Here is a 13994-nt window from a genome sequence, read left to right on the forward strand (position 1 = left end):
GCTTATGTTCGTAGCACATATGTTACAATTTAAAAACCACCAAATACGGAGTTCAACGCCGTTTGACTTAATCCAATATGGCATCTGGTAAGTTCAACTTGTGTCGCATCCGACTGGGGTGCTCCTCTCTTCCTCTCTTCACGCTTCGCATTGTGGTGGGGCCTGAGATTCGGCGTCGTGACGTCACCAAACGCGACCACCGTCCCGTCCCGTGCCGTCCCGTGAGAGGACGCCTTCAGCGAGCAGAGCACTGAGGTGGACGCCGTTCACATCCCTGTCCGGCCGTGTCATCCACATTTACGTTTTCCGCGGTTACTTACGTCGCGTAAGGCAAATGCCAGGATGTTTCCCTTCAAAAGGGCAAAGGTCATTTCCTGCCTTAACTGTACCAAACCCACACTTTTGCTCCGTCTCTAATGACCTCAACATCCACAGGTTCTTAAACCACAGTCTCCTTTTCTTCATTTCTTCCTTTCTCGTTTCACATCCGGCTGCATTCCCAACTCGCACCCTATACCAACTGGCCCATTTCCCACACCTTCTGCTCTTCCTTAGGCAGTTTTGAACACCTAGCGTAAACCAGAAAATACAATCCCAGCACTCTCTATCCAACCCTCTTATCTCGAATGCAGGCACCTCGCGCCCATATCCCACGTACGGCACAACTCTCCGTCTGGTCCACTCTCCACTGTTCAGCAGTTGCCCCGTATTCCCATTCGCCTGTTTTCGCGATCACGGCAGTCGTCCTCTTTCAGACCTACTGTTCCCGCTCTCCGTGTTATTCTCAGCTGTCCATGCTTCCACTTTCCTAGCGGCAGATCTTTCACTATTGCTTTTGTCCATCGTCCTTGCTCCGTTTGTCGCAAACGGCCATACCATTGAAGACCTATATTCTCAGTTCTTTGTTTCACATCCATTATCTCTCTAATTTGCTCATTTCTTCTCCGCTCTGTTCTTGAGATTTCTGGCTGCCCTTCTTATTCCGTCCATCTCTAGTGTCTATACGCTACTTCTCTGCAGCTCTCCCATCTACATCTACATCTATATACGTACTCCACAAGCCACCATACGGTGCGTGGCAGAGGGTACCGTGTATCACAACTAGTCTTTTCCTTTGCCGTTCCACTCGCTGACAGAGCAAGGGAAAAACGACTGTCTATACGCCTCCGTATGAGCTCTAATGTCTCGTATCTTTTCTTCATTGTCCTTATGGATAACGTATGTTGGCGGCAGTAGAATCGTTCGGCAGTCAGCTTCAAATGCCGGTTCTCTAAACTTTCTCAATAGCGTTCTTCGAAATTAATGTCTTCTTCCCTCCAGGGATTTCCACTTGGGCTCCCGCAGCGTATTTCTAACACTCGCATGTTGATCGAACCTACCGGTAACAAATCTAGCAGCTCGCCTCTGAATTGTTTCGATGTCTTCTTTCAATACAACGTGGTGCGGATCCCAAACACTCGAGCAGTACTCAAGAATAGGTCGTCCTATATGGGGCCTCCTTTACAGGTGAACTACACTTTCCTAAAATTCTCGCAATAAACTGAAGTCGACCATTCGTCTTCCCTACCACAATCCTCGCAGGCCCGTTCTATTTCGTATCGCTTGGAAAGTTATGCCCAGATACTTAAACGATGTGACTGTGTCAAGCAGGACACTGCTAATGCCGTACACAAACATTACGGGTTTGTTTCTCCTACTCATCCGCGTTATCTTACATTTTACCACATTTACAGCTAGCTGCCATTTAGCACACCAACAAGAAATTTTGTCCAAGTCGCGTTGTATGTTCGTAGAGTGACTTATCTGCGACATCCCACCGTACACCACAGCATCATCAGCGAACAACCACAGATTTCTGCCCACCCTGTATGCCAGATCATTTATGTATTTAGAATATAGAAACGGTCCTATCAAACATTCCTGTTCCACTATGCTGCATTATATGTTATTTACTTTACGCTATTGTTTGCGGAATCCTTTATTTATTTTGATATTGCTCTGCTCCAGACAACTCCTTCGTTGTTCTTTATGCTCTTTGTTAGGCGGCGAGGATACACCTCTGAGCATACTGTAACAGGTCGAACACCCCTTACGTGTTCAGAACAACACGTCTTTGCCTCACGCAGGTCGCAGTAGGCACTATCGATAGTGGAGCGCCCAGTGCTAGCCGAGCAGCCCGTATATCGGCAGGACGAAAAATGCCTCTGAGGACTATGCGACTTAACTTCTGAGGTCATCAGTCGCCTAGAACTCAGAACTACTTAAACCTAACTAACCTAAGGACATCACACACATCCGTGCCCGAGGCAGGATTCGAACCTGCGACCGTAGCAGTCGCGCGGTTCCAGACCGCAGCGCCTAGAACCGCACGGCCACTCCGGCCGGCCTCGGCAGGACGGCAGACCGCGTTTACAATTGTTTAACGGCTGTGTATGTCACCCAACGCCGTGGGCCTGACCTCCAGCAAGTATGTAAATGGCGTTAATTGAGTTATTTTTCTGATGTGTTTAAGTGTTCATCTGTGCACCGTAATAACGCGGCAACTGCGCCGGACGCTCACGATTTGGACTGCAAGCCACGTGAAGAATATTGGCGTGGGACGACATTAATAGGCCGCCTGTGATGAGTTAACCGTTTTTATATTGTCAGACGATGGGAGTAACAGCCTCATTCCTGCTTTTTAGGCAAAAGATATAGAACATTAATAAAAAAAAGTATGTACTGATCATTGCTACCTGACATCCTAATTACCTTTGTTGGATTTGATACCAAACAACTCCTGTGCAAATATTAACAGATCAGCCTTTATCAGTACGCGCTCAAACTATTTTAAACTGTTAGGCTATAATCCACTATTCAGTAACGGTCGTTTTTAATACGAAGTGTTTCAACCCCAACCGGTGGCCAAGCGACACCACTGACAACAGAGGCGCCCAGCTGATGGGCGAGCTGTCTGACTGTGGTCCGCTCATCGCCTCGGATGAGAGTGTCCGCACGCCCCAACATTGCTGGAGTCACAGCTGTGGGCGGCCGGCGTGCTTGGGACAGACTTGCGTGACCTTGTCGTGACAGTCACAGGCGCCTTGCCCGCCGACTGACCGTGCTTCTGCTGGATGCCGTATCCCCGCAGACATTCTGCGAGCGCCTACGACCGCCTGCGATGCTCTGGCTTTCTGCCGATGACGGTTCTCTGGTTGGAACGGCCCTCCTTTACAGGCGCCATCTTGAGGACTACCTGTAGTGCTGCCATCTATCGGAACTTCGTGAAAGAAGAGGAGCTGCAGCGGGAATACTCCACGATGTCTCCCCCAACAAATTCCGCATTTTTTGAACCGAAACTTGCCGAAAAAAATCTGAACGGCCATCGTATACATGTTTACTCCATAGCTTCACACAGTGCGTACATGGGTACAGAATCAAACGCTTTTCCTAAACAGACAAGTATTGAATGTAATTTTTGATCTTTAGAGAACCTCTCGTCACATACTTGTCTAAGGCTAAAATATGATCCATTCAAGAGCGACCAATCGTAAAACCTGCCTGGTCCTCTCGCATCTTTCCCTAAATCTGATTCTCCATCCGGCTTTTCAGTGCAGCATCACAAAGTATGCTCATGGACGGCATAAGACTAAACCATCTATAATTGTTCGATATTTTTTGTTTCCTATTTTTATAAATAGCAGATATGTTAGAAACATATCAGTCTGTTGGTACTTCGTCTCCCTACTGTATCTGTTTCAACAATTTAAATGTCTCACCACAATTTCCATAAGAACTCCCTTCGGTCCCCTTTTCATTTCTTGCTTTTCTCGGCATTTTTTTAAATTCATAGTGTAGTACAGGTTCTGTATGACGTCTCTACTGTAGACTTCGAAAACGTGCTGCTTTCTTTCGTCTCAAATGGTTCAAATGGCTCTGAGCACTATTGGACTTAACATCTGAGGTCATCAGTCCCGTAGACTTAGAACTGCTTAAGCCTAACTAACCTAAGGACATCACACACATCCACGCCGGCCGTTGTGGCCGTGCGGTTCTGGACGCTTCAGTCTGGAACCGAGTGGCCGCTACGGTCGCAGGTTCGAATCCTGCCTCGGGCATGGATGTGTGTGATGTCCTTCGGTTAGTTAGGTTTAAGTAGTTCTAAGTTCTAGGGGACTGATGACCACAGATGTTAAGTCCCATAGTGCTCAGAGCCATTTGAACACATCCACGCCCGAGGCAGGATTCGAACCTGCGACCGTCGCAGCAGCGCGGTTCCGGACTTAAGCGCCTAGAACCGCTCGGCCACACCGGCCGGCTTTCTTTTGTCTACCAGAAGTTCTTCAGTGTCCTTTTTGTGCTGTCCAACTGGTGAAGGTTATACTGTGGGGGCGGGATAGCTAGCCAGCCTCAAATCCATCCCGACACACGAGTACAGCTGTGGCACCAGCCGCGCCCTGCAGCTCTGCGTCCCAGACACAGGCCAGTGTACACCGGCCGGCCCTTGTCCCTCGTTCTGCTGCCTGACACCCAACGTTATACGACTATTGCAGTCACTCGGGATCGCATAATTCTAATCCTTTCATCTCAGTCGGAAATATTACTGTTTTTAAAAATCACGAACGTCACCGTTACTTCGTAGCCGCATCGACACGATCACTTTTACCTATCCTTCTTATCACCAGTGTCTACTGAAAACACGTGAGGGTGTCATCTGCGTATTTTGCTAAAAGACTCGTTTTAGATTCCTCAGCTTCGCCCGCTGCCAGCCAGGAATGACGGCGGAGAGAGGGGGCGCGGCACTCACCGTGCAGCCGGCGGTCCTCTGCACCAGCGGCAGGCGATCCTCGTCTCCAGCGGCGCTGACGTCACACGACGGCTCCTGAAACACCAACAGTCCCCAGTTTTGATCCACAATGCGTGACGTACCTCCTAAACAGACAGGTATATTAACGTTCAGCTGCCTCCAATTGCCCCACCAATATATACAACTCAAATTAATTGGGCCGCCAGCATCACTTTGAACTACTCACCCCGAGAGGGAAGGGTGATTTTCTAAATCCGAATCATCAGTTCCATATGTTTCGAAGACCCGGCAGCCGTTCATAGGACCGACGTTCTGCAGGGCCATCAACGCCGGAAGACCGGCAGTGGCAACTAAGATTAGATGAACACCTCTGCCGTTTAGTCATTACTACACGCAGAGGTTAAGACGCTCACTGGATGTACGTCTCCGGTGATTCGCGTCCCCATGCCTCCACGCACTCAGAAGCGCAGTCTCAGCAGCAGCCTTCGAAGAGCGAGTGCCGCCCGGACACACTACAGGGTTCCTCCCTGGGGTACAGCTGTCCAGCAGGTCCTCGTTAAGCCACAAAATTCAGTAGCCAGTGCCGAGCGACGCTCGGGGTGGTGTAAACAGCAACGCCACCGGACGGCGATCTGGAGTGGAGGGCGACGCTACGCTCTGGGGCAGGCAGCTGGGAGAGTCTGGGTCTGGCGAATGCCTGGGAAACCTTGTCAGCCATCACGTCTGGCACCAACGCTGGTGTTACGGAATGGAGGCGTTTCTCTCGGTCGAGCTGTGCTCCTCTTACTGCACTTAAGAAAACGCTAAACGCGGAACAATATGAACACATTTCACATACAGCACTGTGTACTGCGTACAGCAGAACGACATTGCAGAGAGGACGATTCTTTGTATGCACCCTGTCGTAAAGCAACATCGTTGAGCCGGTGGTTAGTGCACAGTAACATTCGGTAAATGGACTGACATGTCCAGTGCCCTCAGATGAAACGACTGGAATGTCTCGGGAATGAGTCAGAACGTAGACTTGGCTCCAGACCCCAGCGTCCAACATCCCTAGGTTGTCTGATGTCTGGTGTCGAGCAAGACCGGGCAGCCATTCCGCCTCAGAAGTTCAGACACCTCCCCAGCACAGTTGGAGCCGTGATAAAGGCGAAGGGTCGACGAACCATACGGGTCCTCTCGGCCACAGCGTGTATCCGCAGTGTGCTCGCTGCTACGTGCCGGGCGTTCCTCCCTCCTACTGCTGCCACTACAAGGCCGAAGCCCCCGCTGGCTGTCCGCCCGATTTCTCCCCTCTGTCGTTGCAGTCGCCATTTGGAAAACTCGGCTGTCGCAATGCGCTCGACTTACGACAACACTGAGTGTACACCACTGAGCAAGAGCATGCTGCAGCGGAAAAACAGGTCTAGAGCGAAAATTGTGGTCAGTGGTATAGAACAGATTGGTGACTAGATGATGCAATAATGTGGACAGGACGAGCGGAATAATTCCAGTATGCAGGAAACGAGCTCACACGAAACGCGGTAGAATGAGAAAGCAGAGTAGAATAAAAGAAGAAAGTTTAATTTTATGAACTGATATCACACACTCGTACGGAAAGGAGGTTACTTTCAGAGTATGCTGACACAATAGCTCCATATTTAGCAATTATATACAATCGCTCGCTCATAGAAAGATCTGTACCTAAAGACTGGAACTTGCTCAAGTCACACCAATACACAAAAAGTGAACAGACAAATTGCTGTGGCAGTTTAATACCGGCGAACGGTTGGGGCGTGATGCTGAGCGCTCTGATTGGAGGAAATCACGTATAAGGTGTGAAGTGTCAACCATCGAGTGATTTTAATCCGACTATAGTTGCGCAGAGATGAACCAATTGGCGTAGCGCACGAGAAGATGGAGGCAGCATCAAGTCAGCTGATAGACTACCGATATTAAACTATGGACAAGAGAAACAATATCTAGACTAACAAGAAAGTGTACGGATATAACCGAATGCATCGTGCTGCAGGAATAACCATTATTGCTCGGTTACACGAACTGCGAAAAATGCCTACCAGTATTCACCTGAAGCCGTCTGAAATGCAAAAACAAGACAAAACTAATTGTAGGAAGTCCTGGAAAATTAGATGCCTGGTTCATATTCATTGGAAGAAACTTAAGGATCGAAATTCGGTTTTGAGAAATGCTTTTTCGGAGGGTGTCTACACAGTATACAAAGAATGTTGCCTCTGAATTTCTGTTTCTCGGACGTTCGTTTAGCCGGAGAGCCGAGTCGCTAAATCGGTGAGGCACCGCATCTCCGCACAAAAAACTGATTACCGTTTTCATTCATTAGAGTAGAATCCTGCAAAATTCTGCCTCACTTGATGTATACGTTACATAACAGATATTTCTTCAATATATGATGTTTCTATGTCAATAGTTTCAAATCAACGTTGACAAGCCAGCAAAACTTTGACCGTTATTTAATCCTCTCACGGTTGAGTTTAGAAAAATCCATACTTCGGATGCACCGACCTCAAAAAAAAAAAAAAAAAAAAAAAAATTCCTCCAAATTTCATGTTTCTAATGCCAGTGGCTTAGCCTGTACTTTGTCAGACCACTCAAAAAGTTTCTCCTTTTATATAAACAAATACAGTTTAAGTGCAAAAAATGGTTCAGATGGCTCTGAGCACTACGGGACTTAACTTCTGAGGTCATCAGTCCCCTAGAACTTAGAACTACTTAAACCTAACTAACCTAGGGACATCGCATACATCCATGCCCGAGGCAGGATTCGAGCCTGCGACCGTAGCGGGCGCGCGGTTCCAGACTGTAGCGCCTAGAACCGCTCGGCCACCCGGCCGGCTTTAAGTGCAAATACCGCAACAAGAGTAAATATCTTTTAATAAATGTACTTCCTAAAGTGAGGCATTAACTGAGCCCATAGCTAGCAACAGATGCATCCAGATTTACATACACAATCCGCAAGCCACAGTAAGGTGTGTGCCGAATCGTTCACGGTGCCGCCCCCCGACATTCGCTTTGCCAGTCCACTCGCAAATACAGCGAGGGAGAACCTTCCGCACGAGCCGTGATTTCTCGTATCTTGTCTTCGCAGTGCTTTATACGAGATGTCAGTAAATTTTCTTAATAGCGTTCCTCGAAAAGAACGTCGTATTTCCTGCAGGGATTCCCATCTGAGTTTACGGAGCATCTCAGTAATAGTCGCGTGTTGTTCGACCCACCGGCAACACATCTGGCAGCACGCCTCTGAACTGCTTCTAAGTGACAGGGATCCCAATCGCTCGAGCATTACTCAAGAATGGGTCGCAATAGGGTACTGTGCGAGGTCTCCTTCGTAGATGAACCACATTTTCTGGAATTCTCCCAATAAAGCAATGTCAACTCTTCGGCTTGCTTACTACTGCCGTTGCATGCTCGTTCCATTTCATATCGCTTTGCAACGCTATGCCCAGATATTTAACCGTGCGAAGCAAGACACTACTAATGTTGTATTCCAACACTGCAGGATTGTTTTTCCGCGTTTAGATCGAGCTCCCATCCATCACACCAAACAGAAATTCTACCCAGGTCACGCTTTCTGTATCCTCCTGCGACCACGCTTTGCCGCACACTCCGGTGTCCTCGTGTCGCCACAACACACTCGTACTACATCCGCTTTAGGGAATTCGTGTGAGCATATACCTTGGCTGCTGTCAACACCAGCTTGGTGATGAGCCACATGTTTCAGAACTCTCAGCGTGGCTTCCCGGCCGTGGTCCTGTCGACGTTTGCCGGCAGATTCGTCGCGCACTGCCACCACCTGTTCCAGAGACACACCGCTCGAGAGGGGCGGCAGGTTTTTAGATCCAAGGGACCTCTCAGTTTCTCCTCGGCCCCAATCAGTTCACGGCACGCAAATCCTTCTTATCTAGGGGTGCTTTCGGCTGACCACAAAACGAGGTTCTCTGACGACAGAACATTTAGGGAGCCGAAATCCATCTTTCGTTAGGAGTTACCTTCTACTTATACATCTGCACGTACACCGCGCTGTGACTTGACAGTGCGAGGCGGAGGGTACTTACGGTACCAGTAACCGATCCCCCCATCTCTGTTCCAGTAGCGCAAGGCGTGTGGAAAGATTGATTGTATTAGCTCTAATCTATCGAATTTTTCTCGTCGTCGTCTCTTCGCGAGACGGATGTAGGGGGCAGTAATACGTTTTCCGAGTCTTTTCGGAAAGCACTCAGTCCAAATTGCAACAGTAAACCTCTGTTGTAGCGTGTGCCACTCTAGTTTGCGGAGCAGACTAAACGGTCCTGCGACGAAACGCACCGCTCTCCGCTGGACCTCTAAGATCAGTCCTGCCTAGCTAGGGTCCCAGATTGATAAACAGTACTCGAGAGTCGGTCGAACAAGCACACTGTAAGCCACTTCTCTAGTGGATTACATTTCCTATGGATTCTTCCTGTGAGCCTCGTTCTGGCTTCTGATTTTCCTAGTATTTGTTTTAAGTGATCATTGTATAGTAGCTGATTTCTTCTCATGTTATTTTATTTTTGTTCAGGATCAACTGCTAGAGCCTGTAGCATTCATCTGTTCTCTCTAGATTCTTCTGCAGATCCATACTGCCTTCTGGCGTCGCTACTCTCTTTTGGACAACTGCATCACCTGCGAATAGGCTCATGGAGGTTCCGTCAGCAACCGTCCATACACACCTGCTTCGGACACTAGTGACATTACCTTTACATCTGTCGATTTTGTTCCATTCAGGCGACGCACTGAGATCTGTCAGCACGGGAGTCCTCAATCCAGCCGCAAATCTGCTCCGATACTCGATAAGCTCGTCTTTTTTTCACTAAACGGCAGTGCGGGACGGTGGGTGTCAAAGGCCTTTCTGAAGTCTAGGAACACGGCATCAACCTGCTACGGCGCTGTGGATCCCACGGAGGAACAGAGGGAGCCGAGTGTCGCAAGATCTCTATTTGCGGAATCAACGTTGATTTTTGTCTCGTCACTAGTCCACGGTCATCGGACCATTGTGTATGTTGTTCCTCGAGTTAGGTATCTGCGGTTGTTCTTAAACGCACACGTTGCTGGCGTGGCCCGCACGCTTCAGCGCGCCGCCTGCGCTCGCCTCGGCCTTCCAGCAGATCTCCCTCCACTACAGGGAGCGACTCCCGCACACACCACCGGCGCAGCGCACGCCCCGCCTCCGTGCCTTCCTCTCCCGTCAGCCCCTTGGCCCGTTACTTCGTTTCCTCGCCTCTCTCAGCACCTCAACCGACGCCGGTATTGGAGCGGTTTTCACGTTAAAAATTCAGGTCTCAACACCGTATAATACCCGACCACTTTAGACAAGTAGTCTCTCGGGTGATCTGGGACCACGTTTGGCACTAAATTACTTCACTTCTTATCTTGGTCGCCAAAATTTTTTCCTTAGTTTTTCACCTCTTATGACGCTCTTCGTCATCATCGTCATCATGATGATGATCATCATCATCAGATACGTGGTACAACACTGTAACATAAGACAAAATACAGGATAGTTTATTACAAAGTCGCAGTGAAGCTGAGTTACTCCAACACAACTTACTGACACACGGTATTTTGTCATTTTATAAGCACTCCTTCATAACATCAGTTCCCAAAATAGCTCATGCCAAATAACAACAATAACAGACAATTATGAGACATGTCAACGCTTTAATTCACGTACATCTAATCTTAAAAACAACTTATACGTGGCACATTACGTTGGAAAGAATAACGCATCGTGGCTGGAAGGATTTTTGTAGTAGGTAAAGCACCATTCCATTTACATTACAATTTCGTCAAATCCAGACTATTTTTGGCCAAATTATATTCACGTAACTATGTACGAAATTCCGTACAATTTCTGTAACAAACATTTAATGCCAGATATTTAAAATAATACAACCGATGCTTTAACAAGTCATAGAGATGCATCGTATATGACAGTGGTTGACAAAACGGAACAATTATAATATATGGGAAGATGGGAGCACCAGGCTTCATTACGACAACTCACTGGCGTACCGCTACTTCATGTGAATTGGAGTGCGGCGCACACGGGATACGGTAAGTAACTTCACGACATATACCGTACTATCTAACAGCTAGACAAAATCATTTCCTTGAAAAAGAAAAACGTGTAAAATGTTAATTGTCTTTTTTAACAATGTTGACTGTAAGAATTAAAGGTCTTTATAACCTCTATTCTGTATTTTAAATAAATTTTCAAACTTGGTCAATTAAAATTATTGCGTGCAAAACAGCAAACTAATGATTCGGTGTCCAAACTCTGAAAAGGGATACAAAATGCTGTAGCACGAAGTACAACAAAAAATATTTACTTGTAACTAGTAACAGTAAGAATGAGGCTCTACACCCCTTACGTAAAATTATTTCTAAAATAAAATATGTATGTTAAAATAGAATATGTATTGATGTATCTTTCAGAAGACGCCTACTGTACGTATGACGAGTGTGCATGTGCAATACTAATAGAATCAACCTGTGGGTCAGAAAACTACTGAGTTGTTCTTCGATTCTTGGTTCAAATGGTTCAAATGGCTCTGAGCACTATGGGACTCAACTGCTGCGGTCATTAGTCCCCTAGTACTTAGAACTAGTTAAACCTAACTAACCTAAGGACAACACAAACATCCATGCCCCAGGCAGGATTCGAACCTGCGACCGTAGCGGTCTTGCGGTTCCAGACTGCAGCGCCTTTAACCTCTTCGATTCTTGTTTTGGATATCGTTTTCTAAAGCTTTCGTAGTAATTCTGCCACACGAACATTAGTTGTTACCTAAACAGTAAACTCTTTGCTCGTTTTACCGCTCATGGACCTCTTTTTCAGAGCTGCGCCTCCTCTGTTACTTTGTTTCCGTTGACCTGACCGCGGGACAGCCGAGCGTGGAGCAGTGCCGTGGCGTGCCGTCTCTCTCTCTCTCTCTCTCTCTCTCTCTCTCTCTCTCTCCTGTGCCGACACTGGCGACGCACCGTCGTGTACGGGGCGCTGAACTACACGGCGTCGCGCCCGACGGGCGCGGTTGTTTGTTGAGCCTGGTCCACAGCAACCCTTGATCGAATGACTTTAGAACAAGTGGAATGTTTCACTTATCTGGGCGCAAAGACGGAAGCGAATGACAGCAATCTCACTGAAATTATGGCCCGCATAAGTGCTTCTAATCGATGTTATTTTAGAAAGCTGCGACATTTTAAATCCAAGCTTGTATCACGAGAGACTAAGTGCCGACTCTGTAAAACGCCGATACGCCCAGAACTTACGTATGGTTCAAAAACACGGACGATTACAAAGCAGAGTGAAAGTAGACTGTGACCACAGGAAACAAGTTTATTGAGGAGAGTCTTTGGACCTGTGAACGAAAATGGGAGTTGGAGAAGGCGAAGGAATGACGAGCTCTGTGACTGCTACAAAGATAATGGTGTGGTCACGTTCATAAAGTTGTGTAGGTTGAGATGGGCCGTACATGTAACACGACTCAGTGGGACAGATCTTGCAAAGAAAGCCTGCTGCAGTGAGCCTGGGCGAAGAAGGGCGAGAGGACGACCGAGGTTGAGATAGAGTGATGGGGCTATAGAGAACGCTGCCCGAGTTGGTTGCTTTAACTGGAGGTCTGCAGCGAAGTCCACAGAGGAACAGCGGAAAATTCTCTAGGACACCAAGTCCCGTCCTGGGATGTAGTGCCCGTGGAAGAAGGAGAGGGTTGATACTTGTTCATTAGGTGTAGTATTGTGTGGATCTTAGGCGACTTATAAAAGCAACATTTGTTCGTGGGTGGTTCCTGAGAAAAAGCCTAAAATTCACCATTTTTGAGTACCAGAAGTACAAATTGTAGGGATGGCCACTACTTTAATTTCTATTTATGGCAGACGATATGTTCTTAAGATCATATTTTCAGGGAACCTTAAAACTTTTCTTGGTATCATCATCCCTTACAGACAGAGAGGGGCTCAAAGTTACCGCACTTGTGCACACGAAATTTGCGTGTAATATCTGGTCTCAGGTGTAAACGTAATTTTAATTGATGTAGTGAATACATGGTAAGGGTATTTCGTGAGGGTTGTTCTATAACTTTTGCTTTTGGGATCTTAAGAAAATTATAAAAATAAATGTCAAGAAATTGGCAAACTTTGTGACAAATGTTTATCTGTGTATGGGTAAAGCAAAACCCATACAACTGGTCAAATTTGTAACGCAGTTACACACAGTTTTAATCTGCCAGGAAGTTTTATATCAGCGCACACTCCGCTGTTGAGTAAAAATTTCATTCTAGAAACACCCAGAGGCTGTGGCTAAGCCATGTCTCCGCAATATCCTTTCTTTCAGGAGCGCTAGTTCTGCAGGGTTCGCAGGAGAGCTTCTGTTAAGTTTCGAAGGTAGGAGACGAGGTACTGGCAGAAGTAAAGCTGTGAGGACGGGGCGTGAGTCGTGCTTGGGTAGCTCAGTTGGTAGAGCACTTGCCCGCGAAAAGCAAAGGTCCCGAGTTCGAGTCTCGGTCCGTCACACAGTTTTAATCTGCCAGGAAGTTTCATATCAGCGCACACTCCGCTGTAGAGTGAAAATTTCATTCTTGTAACGAAGTTGTGTGTCATAAAGAAACATCAAGTCAACCCATTGCTGAGAGCGACGAATTTCAATCTTCTTTCCCTGTCTTTCAATGAAGCTACATGTCACAATGTTCTCCTGAGCTGGGGGGTAAATTTATGACATTTAATATTCCATATTCTGAATACCTGAATGCGTATAAAGATTTTTGTACCAGAATTAAAGGATAAAGATTATAAAATGTATATATGTGGAAATTAAATGTCACATACATATTGCGTGAAAAAGTGCTAGTGGTGTCAGAAACGTCCCCACTTTTACGGTAATAAGAAACATTGTCAGCAGATCTTTTTCTCAGTTTTCGTTTTTTTAAATTTCTTCACTCCATCCAAATTCCCCCAACAAATACCAATAGAACTGCCAAAAGCTGCTGACATCTTTAGGGAAAATAACAATAACGATTTTTCTGGTGTTCAAAGTCGTTATGATCACACACATAAATTCAATAGGTTCTGCAAGAGATTTTTCCCCTTACCTTGGATGTACTTTCTTGCGGTCATCATATCTCGTCAGTATCAGAATTAGCGCCGAATTTTTTCTTAACGGCTAGTACATTTGCGCAAT

General features: G+C 46.9%; 1 protein-coding gene across 5 annotated transcripts in view; it reads right to left on the reverse strand.

The window, feature by feature from the left end:
* The window catches only part of LOC126424866 (uncharacterized), a 436545-nt gene that overhangs the window by 105237 nt on the left and 317314 nt on the right, over positions 1–13994 (reverse strand). For all 5 annotated transcript variants that reach the window (XM_050087693.1, XM_050087692.1, XM_050087694.1 and 2 more), the window contains exon 5: positions 4787–4861. In XM_050087693.1, coding sequence (XP_049943650.1) covers positions 4787–4861 — 75 coding nt within the window. The remainder of the gene's footprint in view (positions 1–4786; positions 4862–13994) is intronic.

Source organism: Schistocerca serialis, chromosome 10 (genome assembly GCF_023864345.2).
Source record: "Schistocerca serialis cubense isolate TAMUIC-IGC-003099 chromosome 10, iqSchSeri2.2, whole genome shotgun sequence".
Taxonomy (NCBI): domain Eukaryota; kingdom Metazoa; phylum Arthropoda; class Insecta; order Orthoptera; family Acrididae; genus Schistocerca; species Schistocerca serialis.